The sequence below is a fragment of the Vombatus ursinus genome, unplaced genomic scaffold (genome assembly GCF_900497805.2).
Source record: "Vombatus ursinus unplaced genomic scaffold, bare-nosed wombat genome assembly UNPS02014820.1, whole genome shotgun sequence".
Lineage (NCBI taxonomy): Eukaryota > Metazoa > Chordata > Mammalia > Diprotodontia > Vombatidae > Vombatus > Vombatus ursinus.
Window position 1 is genome coordinate 20,976,550 of NW_020954598.1, and position 16,374 is coordinate 20,992,923.

The 16,374-nt window shown below is 46.3% G+C and overlaps 1 protein-coding gene across 4 annotated transcripts in view; it reads right to left on the minus strand.

Annotated features, from left to right (window-relative positions):
• PARP3 (poly(ADP-ribose) polymerase family member 3) overlaps nt 1-16,374 on the minus strand; it is a 22,216-nt gene that overhangs the window by 2,646 nt on the left and 3,196 nt on the right. For all 4 annotated transcript variants that reach the window (XM_027837023.1, XM_027837022.1, XM_027837021.1 and 1 more), the window contains 8 exons: nt 14,950-15,132; nt 14,472-14,597; nt 14,157-14,351; nt 4,034-4,169; nt 3,687-3,910; nt 3,060-3,218; nt 2,166-2,246; nt 1,521-1,698 (listed from right to left, as the gene is read on the minus strand). In XM_027837023.1, coding sequence (XP_027692824.1) covers nt 1,521-1,698; nt 2,166-2,246; nt 3,060-3,218; nt 3,687-3,910; nt 4,034-4,169; nt 14,157-14,351; nt 14,472-14,597; nt 14,950-15,123 — 1,273 coding nt within the window. In that variant the 5' untranslated portion in view covers nt 15,124-15,132. The remainder of the gene's footprint in view (nt 1-1,520; nt 1,699-2,165; nt 2,247-3,059; nt 3,219-3,686; nt 3,911-4,033; nt 4,170-14,156; nt 14,352-14,471; nt 14,598-14,949; nt 15,133-16,374) is intronic.

Below are 16,374 nucleotides of genomic sequence, written 5' to 3' on the forward strand. Positions count from 1 at the left end.
ACTCATTCACTCATTCAATGAGTAACTGTTCATGACCTACAATGCACAAAGCCCTGTGCTAGGCCCTGGGGGAGATACTAAGTTCAAAAAAGGCACTACTTTTATGATGTTCACAATCTAAGGGGAAAATGGCATATGCAAAAATAACTTTAAATCTTCATAAGATTTGTAATTTCATTCTTGGGGACACATTAGTTGTCTCTGAGCAGAGGCAACATGACATAGTGGAGACACATAGGCAGATCTAGCACCAAGAAGAGTCGAGTTCCAATCCTGCTTCAGATACTTACTAGCTGTGGGGCTAATCTCTGAGCCTCAGTTTCCTCATTCACAAAATAGGGGTAATGGTAGCACCTGCCTCTCCGAGTTATTGGGAGGATGGGATGAGATGATGTATGGGGAGCTCTCTGTAAATCTTACAGCGCTCCCTAAAGGTCAGCCCATCCCCATGACTGGGCACAGCCTCCTCCAGGACGGGGAGTGGGGTCGTGTAGCCCTCACTGCGGGCCGGGGCATACTGAGTTTGAATTTGCCATGACTCGCGGAGCCTGAGGAGTAGAGGTGGGGTAATCTGTAGAGTGTGTGGGGCAACCACCACAATAACACAAAGGACAACAACACTGAAAGACAACGAAACTCCGACGGGCGTCGTCGTGAGCAACCCTAACATCCGAGGACTGATGGTGAAACATGCCTCCCTCCTCTCAGCAGAAGGGTGGTGGCATATCGGTATGGAACGGGGCAGACTTTTCAGACAGGGACAATGTGTTGCTTTGTTCTTCTTGCCTGTATCTTTTTGTTACAAGGAGAGGGCGAGTCTATTGGGAGTAGGGTTGGAAGTCATTGGCAAGTGATAGGGATGTTTAAAAAAAGTATTAGTGAAAAATGTATGTATGAGACAAGTCTAGAAAAGGATGGTGCCAGATCGCAGAGGGCCTTGAATGACAGGCCAAAGACTTTGGATGCTACCTGGTGGGCAGCGGGGAGTCCCTGAACATTTTTCCGCAGAGGAGCTACATGTTCAAGAAAGGCTATTGTGGAAGCAACACAAAAGATGACTTGGAGGAGGGAGAGGGTGGTGATGGGCATGGCTGCTGGGGGCAGGACCAGAAGGGAAGGGATGGGTGAGAGAGACTTGGCAAGGAGAATAGACAGAAGCTGGGGATCGGAGAGGTCAGGGAGCCAAAGACTACCCAGAGGATATGAAGATGGGAGACTTGGTGAGCAGCCGTGCCCCAGACAATGAATGAGTTGAAAAGGATGAGCGGCTTGAGGGGGAAAGAGGACCAGAGGCTTGGCTTTGGTTTGGGATAGGTTGAGTTTGAGGTGTTTGGGACATGTCTTGTGGGCCTTTGGAGATGCAGGTCTGCAGCTCAGATCACAAGGGATGTGGGACAAGCCCCAGGCCCAAATGAATCCAGGGATCCGGGGGCCTTGGGTTCTGGGAGGAGCCATCTCTCTCAGATTCCACCACCAAGGGGTTCTGGGGAGAACTGGGCACTGCCACAGAGATCTCTCACCGTAACAAGCTGATTTGCTGTTCTCAGAAGCAAAGTAGATACCCTGCCCCACACGCCCACCCGAGTGGGGCATGATCCGGAGGCCACTCTTGAGGATAGCAGCCACCACTGCCACGTTAGTTCCGTGCCACAGCAACCGTCGGTTCTCTAGCTTGTCATGGGCCTGGAACCGCTCTCCCTGGAACATGGGATGGCGAAGTGGGTCAGCACAAAGCTCCAGGTTCTGGGGCCTTACCTAACTGCTCATAGGGTGAAAAATGAGGCCCCAGACCTCAGCCGGGGAAGGTTCCTAGATGTCTGTGGCAAGGGCCTGAAAGGCCCTGGGCTCTCCACCTTCTCCCATTAATATACAAAGTCAGGACTTTGGGCAAGTCACTTTCCTTTTCAAGGGCCTATTTCCTCATCTATAAAATGGCGAAGATGAACTGGCTGATTTCTAAAGTCCCCCCCCAGCTCTAAATTCTATGGTCCTATGTATAAATGGGCTGTGGACCAGGAAAAAAAAAGTTTTTGGCACGGCTTCAAAGACATGAGGCAACATATTTTCATGTGGTCTCCTCCAGCTGTCTTCTCTCTGGGAGGGGGTACTGAGAGAAGGCCAGCACTGGGAAGACGAGGGTAGTGGGTGGTCCTGGCTCCTCTCACCTCCCCCTCTCGATTAATTTTCCAGACATGGAGAATGTGGAGATGAGGCCATCCTGTCTTCTTCAGGTAGGTTTCAATCAGCTGTGGCAAGAAGGGGAGAAAGCTGAGGCTGCTAGGAGCTACGATGAGGAAGGGAAGGAAGGCTGAGGGTGTGCAGCAGGCATTTGGGTAGGGGGAGACTGGCAGCTCTATTGAGGCTTCAGGGCTCCAGTGTCTAAGGGCTGTTACTTTAGACCCAGAGCCACCAGAGCAGGCTGGCTACAAGTCTCTTTTACAATTAATAGTGTGTGGTGGTAGCTACAGTGAAGACAAACCAATTTAGGATTCTAGAATCAGAAAGTCATTGTGGAAGGACTTTAGAAACCACCAAAGCCAACCTTCTCATTGTTCATATGGGGTAACTAATGGTCTAGAGCAGGGGTGGGGAACCTGTGGCCTTGAGGCCACATGTGGCCTTCTAATTCCTCACGTACAGTCCTTTGACTGAGTCCAAGTTTTACAGAACAAATCCTTTTATGAAGGGGACTTGTTTTGTGAGGTTTGGAGTCAGCCAAAAGGCCACACTTGAGGACCTAGAGGGCCACATGTGGCCTTGAGGCCGCAGGCTCCCCACTCCTAGTCTAGAGAAATGAGACTTGTCCAAGGTAAATAAGGGGCATCCAGGATTAGAATTCAACTTTTCCCACTGTTCAACGTCCCTAGAATCTGTAAGATGCCAGTCTGGGGCAGAGTGGATAAAGACAGAATGGTGAGAGTTGGAGGGCCCCAGGTTCCCCGCTCTCCCTCCCATAACTTCTTCTGTCCAGGGACAACCCAGGCTGGTAGAGGCCAGGCCACTGTGCCAATGCAGGATTCTGAGCACTCTCTGCTCCGGGCCTTTGTTGCGCCACACACCTTGTACTCATGAGTGTTGGCTGCCAGTGTCTGCAACTTGCATTTCAGGAGCTCGTAATCACGGTCCAGTGGGTGAGGCACTTCCTCTACCTTTATCTTCTTTTCTTTCTCCTCCTGTCCAGCCTTCAGGGCCTGGGCCAGCTCAATGTCAGCCAGGACCTGGGATGATACATAGCTTGGCCCCTGAGGCCCATGTTCTTCTGCCTACTCTATCCCACCGTCTTCTCAGCCCAGCCCACCCTCTCTGCCTCCCTCTCAGTTTCCTACAGTATCTTCTTTCATTTGACTATCTCTGGTCATTGCTTAGCCCTGTCGATTTGACCTTCTTGCTTGTGTCTGTCTCCTACCACCTGTCCATCCCCCCCCCCATATTTCTATCTGTCCTCCCCAGCCATCTGTCCCATCATCTCCAATTCCTGTCCATCTGCCTTCCCCATCTCCAACCATCTCCCCTTTCTCTAGCTGCCTCTTATTTCTATCCATCTTTGCAACTGTTCAAATGCTCACCACCCCATCCTTTTCCATCTGTCTTTCATTTCCCATCCATCTGTCTCCATCCCTGTCCATCTGTCCCATCACTTCCATCTGTCCCTCCCCCAACCTGTCCATCTATCCCCTCGCTCTCACCAATAGCATGTCCTTCTTGGCCTGAAGGACCTCCAGAGAGTTGATGGGTGGGGGGCGGGTCCTGCCAAAGTTATGGGGGATGATTGTGTAGAAGCGGGAGGACAGCTCCTCAAGCTCTTTTGCCTCTGAGCTCTTCTGGAGGACAGCCTCTAGGGCCTCCAAGGCCTCGAAGCCCTTGGCAATCTGCTGCTTGCTCAGCTTCCCCAAGGGCATCTTCTTAACATCTGTTTGGCAGGGTAGGGGGAGGAGAAGGAGCAGGATGAAGCCCAAGCTCTGAGGGATGGCTCCCTCCAACTCCTATCCCCCTTAATTAGCCCTTCCCCAATTCCCTCCCTTTCTGGCCTCACCAAGGTTCATGGTCTTCATTGCATCATTGAACATATCATGGCTGAAGATGAGGGACACCAGTTCCTGGGTGGGGGGATCTAGGGTACAGGGCTTGACATTCCACTGACCAGCCTGGACCCCATCCACACTGTCCACCTGGGGAAAGGAAGGACGAGGTCATGCCAGAGCCAGCAGCTGCCCCTCTCCCAAGTCCTAAGCTTGGGACTTCCTTTGTGGGACAACACAGGGCCATTGAAGGGCAGTCAGAAAATGGGGGCTTTGACTCCATAACTCACATAACTGCCTCAGCCCCCATTTCTCTATTGCCTTAAGGTTTACAAAGTCCTTTCTTTATGATAGCTATGTGAGGAAGAAAGTGCCAAAACTACTATTTCTTCTATAAAGGAAGAAACTGAACACATTGCCGATGACCACACAGCCAGAAGGTGCTCTGAGTTTACATTATTAGCCCCAGGGCTGCCTGGCCTCTCCTTGTCTACTCAGATGAGCCTGGGAGGAGGTGGTGAGGAGGGCACCCACCGCCCACTGTCCATGAGATAGGGTCCAAGATGCACATGTCGGCATTCAAAGCCTTCCATCCTCTGTCCCACCAACTTCTCTAGCATCTCCCCCATCTCCTTGTAAAGAAAGAAGGAATGGTAAAAAGGCTTCACAAACAGCCGCCATTTCTACTTTACTTAGACGTTACAGAGCCCTTTACTGACACCAGCCCTGGTCAGTGACGGCATTGTCTCTCAAAGCAGAGCCTTGACCCAGCTCTGGAAGAGCACTTGAACCTAGTTTCCATCATGCCCCAGCCCCTCCCCACCTCTCAGACCACGATCCCTCTCCTTGCCCCCACTGGCCTGAAGAGAACAGAAAATCCTTCCTTCCTTCAATCCCCCTGAGGATATAATTTATTATGTTGTAGATTCAGAGATTTTAAAGCTGGAAGAGATCTTGGAGATCATCTAGTCTAACCTTATTTCACAGAGGCGGACATCGAATCTCAGAGAATGGAAATGACCAGCCCAGGGTTATCCAGCTAGTAAGTTAACAGACAGAATTTGAATCCAGGATTTTGTTTTGTTTTACATTCTCTTGGAAGGAGATGAGGAAATACAAAATACACAGTTCTTTTTATCACTAATAGAGATTTCCCCACATCTGCCTAGGAAGCAGGTAGGCCCAGCCATGCTCTTGCCTCCCCAACCAGCTTTGGCTGCCACAAAAGCCAGATTCTCCTCTCTTTTCTTCTCTTTTCTCCTAAGGTAAGCAGGCTGGCAGTGTTCCCCTCATAGAAGTCTCCGATGCAGCACCAGACTAATCGTTGTAAAACCCCACTAGAACCACGGGCCATCCTTGCTCTGAAGCCTCCTAGGGCTCACTATCGTCTTGACCTCTATCATCCAGGTCCTTTTCACACAAAGCTGTGTGAGCTTTGTGTCCCACCCCCCACCCCCCCCCGCAAAAAGGAGGATTCTCGGTCCATTCTTTTAGTTTTCCTGCTTCTGCCCTTGGGCTCATGCCTGTCCCCTCCACCTGGAATGTCTTCGTGCCACAACTACCGTGCCTATCCTTCATGGTCCAGTTCAAATACCATCTCCTCCAGGAAGCCTTCTCTGATACCACTCAAAAAAACCAAACAAACAAAAACCCTTTCCTGCTTCTGAACATCCACAGAACTGCGGCTGGCTTTCCCTTATGACCTGTGTCATAATCTGCCTCACTGTATAATTATTTGGTTCTGTATCTGAGCCCCTCTACAGATGGCGAACTTGGGGGAAGAGTCATCTCTCTTTCCTCCTTGGTTTGCCTCAGCACAGAGCCCTGCACGCAGGACGAGTTCAAGAAATGTTGGATGAATGAGTTAATGAGGAAGAGACAGAAGGGAGGGGAGTGGGTCAGATGGACCACAGAGCCGCGGAGAACGGTGCAGTATGCCTTAATCATCTCCAGATGGAGGGCCAGAAATCATGCATCCTAAAAGAATTGGATCATTCTGCAGGTCTCCCCCTTTTATTCCATGGAATCCTAGTTCCTTAGCACTGCAAGAGTCCTTGCAGGTCAAAAAGATTCATAGACTGTCGGAGCTGGAAGGAACCTTAGACAAGACTTAGTCCAATCTCATTTCATAGAACAGGCCCAGAGAAGTCAAGGTCACATAGTCAGTAAACAACAGAATCAGTACTTGAACCCAGGTCTCGCAGCCTAGCCTCCTCCTCGTCCTCCTTCTTCAACTTCTTCTTTTTCTTCTTCTGTGGGTTTTTTCAGGGTTAAGTGACTTGCCCAGGGTCATACAGCTAATAAAATGTCAAGTGTCTGAGGCCAGATTTGAACTCAGGTCCTCCTGACTCCAAGGTTGGAACCCTATCTATTGTGCCACCTAGCAGCCCCAGCAGCTTTTCTTCTGCTGGATCCTTCTATTCATTGGAAAATACTTGCCCATACCTTCAGAAAAAACTAGAAGACACTTTGGCAAAAAATAGGTTTAAATCAGCATCTTCCATAATCTCTCAAAATCAGCTCCAAATGGACACTTAGTTTAAATAAATGAAAGGCCATTAGAGAAAAATAGTCAGAGCTATCCTTCACAACTACAGTTACAGGTAAAATTCTTAACCAGTTTTGTAGGGATGAGACCACAAAAAAGCACCGAGGAGATCACAAAGATAAAATAGATTGTTTTGAGTATATAAGATTGAAAACATTTTTCATGAACAAAATGAATGCAGCTAGGATAAGAAGGGAAGCAGTTGATTGGGGGAAAAGATCTTTGTATCTAATATCTCTGATCAGGGTCTGACATCTACAGTGTATAGGTAGTTAACACAAATATATGGGCAGTGAGGTGGTGCAGTGGATAGAGTGCCAGCCCTGGAGTCAGGAGGACCTGAGTTCAAATCTGACCTCAGACACTTACTAGCTGTGTGACTCTGGGCAAGTCACTTCATCCTGTTTGCCTCAGTTTTCTCATCCATAAAATGAGCTAGAGAAGGAAATAGCAAACCACCCCACTATCTTTGTCAAGAGAACTTGAAATGGGGTCATGGAGAGTCAGATAAGACTGAACAAACTCAACAACAATAAAAATATAGACCCAGAGACATTAACCAATAGATAACTGGTGAAAGAACATAAACACAGTTCTCAAAAGAAGAACTGCAACTATTGATTCTCCTTGTGAATAACTGTTCCTTTAATTACTAATAATAAGGGAAATGCAAATCAAAACAACTCTCAGGTTTCGCTTCATACCCAGCAAATGGTAAACGTGACGAAGATGGAAATTATTAACACTGAAGAGGCTGCAGGGAGACAGACACACTACTGTACCTTTGGTGGAGCTACAAATTGGTCCAATCATTCTAGAAAACAATTTGGAATTATAATAAAAGGAAGTGACTAAACTGTCCATTATCTTTGATCCAGAGATCCCACTGCTAGGCACATACTCAAGGAGAAAGAACAAAGGTAGGAAGAACCATCCCACACATACCGAACCATTCATTCTAGCACTTTTTGCAGTAGTAATGAGCTGGAAACAGTGTAAGTGACCACTGGGTAGGAAAGACCCTCCTGAACTGTGAATTTCATGAATACTATGGAATATTATCGAGCCATAAGAAGCAAGGAATAGGAAAAATTCAGAGAAGTGTGAGATTTCTATGAACTGATACACAGCGACGCAGATCCAGGAAAACAATAGGCACAAGGATTACAATGACATAAATGGAAAGAATAATTCAAAAAACATGAGAGCTGGACTTCAAGTTAGGGAGATGTGGGTTCAAGTCCCACCTCTGATACACATCTATGTGATTACAATCAAGTCACTGACCCTCTCAGTGTGCCAGGAAATTCTCCAAAACTATAAGTTGTAGAGGGAATTCCTTATACCAGTGAAATCATAGTTCCACTATCCTCAAAACTATAAATAGTATCTACAGAAAATAAAAAAGTATTATAATCTATAATAGAAAAATACTATAAGCCTTCCCAACAACAGCAGGAATAAAGCAAGAATATCCAGCATCACCACCATTATTTAATATAGTTCTAGAAATCCTAGCTATTGTAAAAAGAGTAGAAAGAAACTGAGAAAATAAACACAGGCAAAGAGGAAACAAGTTTTGCTATTTTCAGATGATATGATGATTGAAAAGGAAATCAGTTAGTATTGATTACTTTGATTAATTTTCAGTTTGTAGGAGTAAGCTCCCTTCTTTGGGAAAAGCCAGCCCTGACAGCTAAGCCAAATTAACATAGATATTTTCTTAATCCTAGGTTGCCTATAGATTTAGTGAATAGATTGATAAGACTTAATCATTTAGTAGTGGATAATTTAGAGTAAGACCCCTTTGTAGGAATAAACTAATCATAGGGTTATAAGACTCTTTTCAAAGGCTAAGTTCCCCTCTCTGGCAGCTGGAAAAAGGGGTTGACTAAAGAGTAATTCCTCTTTCCAGTCTTAGTGGATAAGCTTCCTTTTTTCTTGAACTAGAAGTTAAGTCTAAGTTGAGTAATGGAACTTTTCTCTGATCAAGGCTTAATATCCAAGACATAAAAAAGAATTCATATAAATATATATGAATAAGAGACAAATCATCAAAGTTCTCCAATGAAGAGATACCAATAGCCATATGAGGAATGTTCCAAGTCATTAATAATATAAAAAATGTAGGTTAAAACAACTCTGAGGTTCTACCCCACACCCACCAGATTGACAAAGATAACAAAAAAGGTAAAATGGCAATGTTGTATAGAAGGCATATGGGAGGATAGGTATGCCAGTGAATTGTTTACGGAGCTGTGAATTGGTTCCACCATTCTAGAAAAACAATTGGGAAGTACTTCCAAAAATTCACTAAAGTGTAAATACCCTTAAATTTAGTAATATTACCATTAGTCACATACTCCTAAGAACGTCAAGGTCAGAGAGGGAAAGGACTCATATATACAAAAATATTTATAGAAGCACTTTTTGTTATAGCAAATAACTAGAAACAAAATAGGTGTCCATCCATGGGGGAATGGCTGAACAAATTGTAGTACATGAATATAATGGGATTTTATTATGCTCTAAGAAAAGAGGACTACGATGGATTCAGAGAAACATGGAAAGACTTATGTGAATTAATGCAGACAGCAGTGAGCCTAACCAAGAGAACAGTTTACCTGATGATCACAGCACTGTGAGTAGAAACAGCTCTGAAAGACCTCAGAACTCTGACCAAAGCAGATACCAAATATGACTTCAAAAGTCTGAGAATGAAACATACCTTCCACACTTTGGCAGAGAGGTATCACAGCAGACATACATTCCCAGACATGGCTTATGTGCTTATGTGCTGATTTGTTTTGCCTGACTATACTATATTTGTTACATAGCTTTTACTCAGAGTGGGAGGGAAGTGTGTTGATAGGTAGTAATAGACATGGGGAAAAAAAAAAGAATAAAAAGTTATTTTTATTCATTGAAATCAATTAACTTTAAATGGTTACTAAATAGATTTAGGTGGTTATACTGATGTCCAATATTAAGTTTTTAATAAAACATTTTTTAATAAGAAACCTTAAGTTCAGATCAGAACAAAATGTTCAAGGAAACCAAACACTGAAGCTGAAGAAAAGTTGAGAAAACACATCTCTTGCACTTTGAAAAGACCTCATTCCAGGGAACCATTTGAGTTTCCAAATTAATAGGCCTAGGCACTATTTTTCTTATATCCAGAAAAGCTGGTAAAGTAAATTTTCTGAATCGTTAGGGTCAGGCCAGAAATGACCTATCTAATAGATTTTCATTTCATAATCTCAAGGATGGAGTCTGAGTCCCTTCTGAATTGTGGGAGAATCAACCCATAAAAGAGGGATCCTCTGTAAAGATTAACCCCCAAAATCCTGTGCTTGCAACCATAAAATGGAGCAGCCATCCAAAGGCTGCCTGGCATGGGGATAGGACTGGAGACCAGGTCATGCAAAAATCAGTTGAAAGGGAATATTTACTCAGGAAAGATTGGGGGGGGGGGGGAATAGCTGGCTTCAAAAATTTGAAGGCTGTCACAAGGAAGAGAAAAAGCTTTATTCTATTTGACCTCAGAAAGCCAACTAAGGAACATCAGAAGGAAGTTAAAGATTTAGGGGAACATGACAGTAGTCTTCACATGTTTGAAAGGCCATCAGGAGGAGGAAGGATTAGATTTGCTATGTTCAAGGACAGAACAAGGAGCAATAGGGGAAATGGCAAAGAAGTATATTTGGGTGAGCTGTTAAAGAAAGTCTTTGTGACATTTAGAATGACCCCAAAGTAGAACAGACTGCTTTACTTTTCAGGGTTCCACTCTCTTGGCCCCCAGTGCCTACCTAGCTCCGTGCCTGACACATAGCAGATGTTTCTATGTGCTTATTGGCTGCCTGAGTGCGGGTGAAGCTCCCTCTCACTGGAGGTCAGAGAATCACAGATTGAGAACTGAAGGAGGACTTAGAGGCCATTTCATTCAACCTTTCTATTTTTCAGATGAGAAAACTAAGGCCAGGAGAGGTTAAGTAACTAGTGGAAGATCAAACTGTAATATTCAAGCCAGGATTCATACCCAAGCCTTCTAACTTCAAATCCATCCCACTTCCCATTGTGCCACATGAAGGCTGGCTGGGTGGGCATGTATGGTATGTATGCAGTGGGGATGCTCCATTCCTGCTCTCCTCAACAGAGGCTGAGACATCCCTTTCAACTCTGAGATTCTATAAAGTTGGAATAATAAATAACCACATACAACTTCCCCCACCCCATTCCACTAATGAACTCATTAACTCTTCTATCTCCATTCTTACTCCTGGGCTCCAGCTGGAGTCTAAATATTGAACTTGACATGGCCTTCTGTACCTCTGGTGGGTTTTCAGTAATTCTGGGAAAGGTCTAAAGCTCCTTGTGGTTAAATGAAAAGTCAGTGAGTATGGGGTCAGAGGGCTCGAGTGCCAGTCCCAGCTTGGCCATTACTGGCTTTGTGAACTTGGACAAGGCACTCTCCCTCTCCTTTTCTCCTTCTGTAAAAGTTCAGGGCTGGATTCTAGGTGACCCCTAGCATTCTTTCAAAGGATCCTATGATCCTTTATTTAATTTTGTCCCAGGAAGGCTTGACAGGCACCCAGAGATGTGCTGGACCCAACTTGAACCTGATTGTTAAGTTTTCAGTGTGAGCACTTATGCCTTGAACATCAGTAAACTCTACTAGTCAAGACCTGATCTATTGTTTTGTTGATAGTGGGGACTCATAAGAAAGTGATAGAAAAAAATATTCATAATGCAGATTAAACTTACAAGTGTCCTGCATTTTTTGGAGAACTAGTTGTTAAACACTTTAAAAGCACCCACCCCCTACCCCAGGGCAGCGGCCCCAGAGGCTTGGCAGCAGGCCTAGAGAAGAACAGAAGTTCTCCAGTGGCGGGTAGTTGTTGAGGAGGAGATGTGGTGGCCCAGGAGAGGGAGGGAGGTTTGTCGTATCACTCGATTCTTCTAGCTCCATAACATCTCTTTTATCATTCTCTCTGAGAACACAGCCTCTATTCTAGTTCAGGTCCTCATCACTTTTCACCTGGAGACTCATCTGGACTATTGCCAGACCTTCCTAACTGCTTCCTCTCTCCAGTCTGTCCACACAACTACCAAATGGACAGTCCTAAAACACAGATCTGACCATGTCACTTCTCTTCCCCAAAATATTCAAGTGCACAGCCCTGCCTCACTTAAATCCAATTCACTCAAAAGGCAAGATATCACCCTTGTCAGGAGGACCTGAATTCAAATCCGGTTTAGACATCTGACACTGGCCGTGTGACCCCGGACAAGTCACTTAACCCTGGTTGGAGGAGGAGGAGGAGGAAAAACAACCATCTGTGAGTAGTAGTAGCTACACCCCACACCCACATCCAATTGGCCAGTTCCAGTTAGGCAATGCTGCTATTTCCTTCCTTCCTCTTCCTATATCTTGGGGTTGAGGGCTAGATTTCCATCCTCCTCATTTATTTATTTTTTATCTTTTCCCCCCTAAAACTGGGACAATTAACTCTTTTGTCTCATGTAGTTTTCATTCATGATTTCTTGAAATAACAGCTCTGATAATCTGATAATGACCATTGGAATTCAAATGGAGCTACTCTACTATGCCTTTAAACCCAAATCACTCTAGCTCTCAATGATTGGCCAATAATAGGTCCCAACCCAAGTCTCACTTGATCATTGTTTGGGTTTTGATGGCTCGGAATAAGTGTATATAGCAACTGTTTCTGTTCTGGCCAGAAACCCGGAATGTCTTCCCCTCCCAGACTGATTCTTTTGGGAAGTCAAACTAGGCCTTCTTTTGCCTCAAAGCCTTTAGTCACTGAATGGGTGTTGCCTCAGACAAACTGAGACTTGGAAAGACTTTAGCTTAAAAGGCCGGGGGGTTTCCCATTGCATTTGGGCCATCATCAGTCATCCTGACCTATGTCTTGCTGCTGGACTCAGAGGAGAGAGTAAGGCTTGTGACTTTGCACAGCTCTGCCTCACTTAAATCCAATTCACTTGCAAGTCAAGACATCACCCTCCTGATGTCATTGATCCTCTTTGAGAAAGGACAAACAACATCCCCCTAGCTTTTAGCATGCTTTCTCTCTTGAGATTACTTTGAATTACTCTGCAAATACTTTGTATTTACTTATCTCTATGTATTGTGTCCCCCTCCCCCCACACTGGAGAACATAAGCTCTTTGAGGGAAAGGGTTATTTCCTTTTTGTCTTTGTATTGGAGAATCCCTAGCACCTAATTCAGACATTTAATACATGTGTGCTGTTCATCTGAAATGAGATCTGGACCCTGGAATCCTAGGCGCAAACCAAAGAGATGGATAGAGAAACCTGGGGGTAGAAGGAGGGGGGTAGTCAGTGGGCCTCGAGCCACAGCCTAGGCGGCAGGGCCCTGCCTAGGTCAGAGGGGACAGGAAACCATAGGGAAAGTACTGCATGCTGGTCTCTAGCTGATTTTCCAGGGTTCAGTCAAGCAAGCAAGCATTTATTAAGTGCCTTCTGTGTGCTAGGGTTTGTGTTATGCACTGGGGATTCAAAGTAAAAAGAAAAAATGAAGAGCCTTGGCTTTGAAGAGCTTCTCTTCTATGAGAGAGGGATTCTCCTCCCCCAGCAGAGGACCCGCAGCCTGGGTGGGACTGGAGCCCAGTTTGCCCCTGTCTCTGCTGTGGCCCTAGCCCCCACTGGAGTGATTCACAGGCCTCATACAGGCTGGGGGAGGAGGTAGAGGAGGGGGCCCCAAACCTGGCATCAGGACCCACACCAACCAGGCCCTCTTTGAGGCAGTGAACAAAAACTGCCCAAGGCAGCGTGCTAGAAAACAAGTTGGGCTAGTCTTTGAATCAGAAGACTTGGGTTCTAGTCCCGTCTCAACTGCTGACTGAGTGATCCCAAGCACGTCACATCCTCTGTCTGAGATCATAATACCGCCTATTCCCTCCTGGTGAGGATCAAATGATAATAATAACATTTCTGTAAGGCTTTGAAGTATGCAAGGCATATTATTCAGGTGTTGGGGGGCATGATCTCATTTGAACTTAACAAAACTTCTCTGAAGTCAGCTATTACAGGAATTAATGATGCAAATTATTATTAGAGATGAGGAAACTGAGGCTCAGAGAGGTAACGCCCACAGTCACACAACACCAGAGTGGAATCTGAACCCAGCTCTTCCTGTCTCTAAATCCACCCCTCTAGCATCTCGTTTTTGCATAGCTCAAGCTGCCTTGACAGCAGCTTATAGAAAGCACTTTGCAAACCTTGTTCATGAAAGCCCTGCCTGTACCATCAGCAAAGGATTGTAGACTCTGCTCTTATGGTGTCTACTTTATACCAGAGGATCCAGCATGGACTCATGGGGCCATCCACTCAGACTCCCTCATTTTACAGAAGGGGAAATCGAGGCCAAGAGAAGCTGGGCAAGTTGCCCAGGGTGCCACTGCTAGAAGCGTCTGAGGTGGGTTTTGACATTTGCCCTCCCTGACTTCAAGCCTAGCACTCTATTTGGTTCTCTGTACGCAGCTTTGATTCGCCCCTGCTATGCCTAGGAAGGGGTCCCCTGGAGATACCTGGGCGGGACTCACCTTGACCACGCCCTCCTGGCCCACCTCACCATCATCGGCCTGCACTTCGATGAGCGTGTACTTGCCCGGATGGGCCACAAAGTTGTCTCTGTCAGCCCAGCGGTTCTTGGTTTTTTCCTGGAACTTCTTCTCAAAGCCTCGCTTGGCTTCATCCAAGGAGGGGAAAAAGCTTAGCTTGAACTGGCCGGTCTCTCCCTGGACAGATGAAGGCAGGCGTGGCGCTCTGTTCCAGCCCTGGGCTCCCTCCACCCCTTCTCCTGACAGCCCCCTGCGTGAGCTGGTGCCCTGAGACACCCAGCCACGGGAGCCACTTACCACTCTACCCCAGCGGTTCCAGCAGGCGTAGCGCCCGTTGTCATCCACCAGCTGGATGAGGTAGAATTTGTTGTTGTTGTTTCCTATGTTGGTCTGGTTCAGCGTACAGTCGTAGTCCTCGTGTACCTGGGGGCAGAGGAGGGGAGAAGGGGAGAGCCCCAAACCCCCGCGTCAGGGCTCACACACAGCTGGCCTTTGGAGGACATGTGGCCATCAGACAGCCTTCTTTCCCTCTCCTCCTGCCATGGGCCTCATGCCCTACCAAAGGCTTGGAACGCATCCAGAAGTCCTTTCTAAACCCCCCCACCCTGGGGCCCAGAGGCTTCTGCTCTTCCTTAATTTCAGGGCCTGCTTGATTCATTGAAAGAAGAGATTGACAGCTCCCAATTCCCAATTCCCTCGGCCAAGCCCCTAGACCCAGGGCAAAGCCATTCAACAGCTCCTAAGAGGAGGGAGCTGCCCTGTGGACTGGGCCCACCTGGACAGCAGGGTTGCTGCTGAGTTGGCACACGGAATCCACCCGAGCCTTTCGTGTCTCCTTGGGGGCAGCTTTAAGGGCCTCAAGGGCTGAGCGGAAGTCATCCTCTGCCTCTCGTTTCTCCTTCTTGGGTGTTCCAGTGCTTACAGAAGCTACCTTGCGCTTAGGAGCCATTGAGGAAGCCTGTGGACATAGATAGGGTGTTCAGAAACTCCTCCGCCCCTGCCTTATGAAAGACAGTGTGGTCTAGTGGCCAGAGAAAGTCCTTGGAGCCAGGAAGGTCTGAATTTGAATCCTACCTCCAATATGTGATGAATGAAAAGCCTGAGAGACACAATTTCTGGATAATTAATAATCAATTTGTTAATTAGGCTAGCTAATAATCAACAAATTGATGGTCAAGACATTGAATGCCTTAAATATTTTTATGAAACGAATGCCCCTGACAGGAGAAATCAACCCTGATTGGTAGACATTTAAATGAGAAAGTGAGCTAAAAGTCTCCAGCTTCTGCTGGGAACATAGCTTGATCATGAGACTCAGCCACCTCCAGCAGTCTGGACAGGGGAATCCATCTCTACTCAGACCACCCTGGTTGGTTTTCTCCTTTATGAGCCCCATGGGTCACCCTAAACTCCAATGGAGGGGTATAGGGACGTGGGCTTATTCCCAAAGGGTACGAATTCACCTAGATTAGATTCTGTCTACACTCTGAAGAGAAGTAAGGTCTCCTAGTTGGGTGGGGTCCTGCCGAAGATCCATGAGCAAGTTCCCTGAGGATTAGGGCAATCTCATCTACCCGTCATGCCCTTAAGAGACTGGCTGACTGGTCTACAGGGGCTGGTCCCTGAATGAAGAAATAAAAAAGCCTGGATCCTCATTAATAATGGGTTATTAATAGAAAATAAACATTTCTCTCAGATACATACTAGCTGTGTGACCCTGGGTAAGTGACCACCTCTGTTTGCCTCACTTTGCTCACTGATAAAAGGATGGGCTCCAGCCCTAAGTCCACAATCCTTTGTACCAGACCCTCTCCAGCTTTGCACCAAGTTATTTTATAATCAATCCCATCCTGCTTTTCCAACCATTTCCCCAATACACACCCTCTGCTACAGCCCAAGTATGCACCTCCTTGTCTTTGGTGGTGCTAAAGCTCCAGGGGGCTTGGAGTTGGAAGACCTGAGTTCAAATTTGTCCTTGGACACACACCAGATGTGTGTCCTTGGGTGAGTCATTTAACCTTTGGTTGCCTCAGTTTATTTATCTGTAAAATGGGGATAATAACAGCATTTTCCTCCCAGGATCAAGTGAGATGATCTTTGTAAAGCACGTAGCACAGTACTCCTGTGAGCCCATAATAAGCGTCACTAAATGTCATTGTTGTTAGCTAGGTGGTATAGTGGATAAAGTACCCGGCCTGCA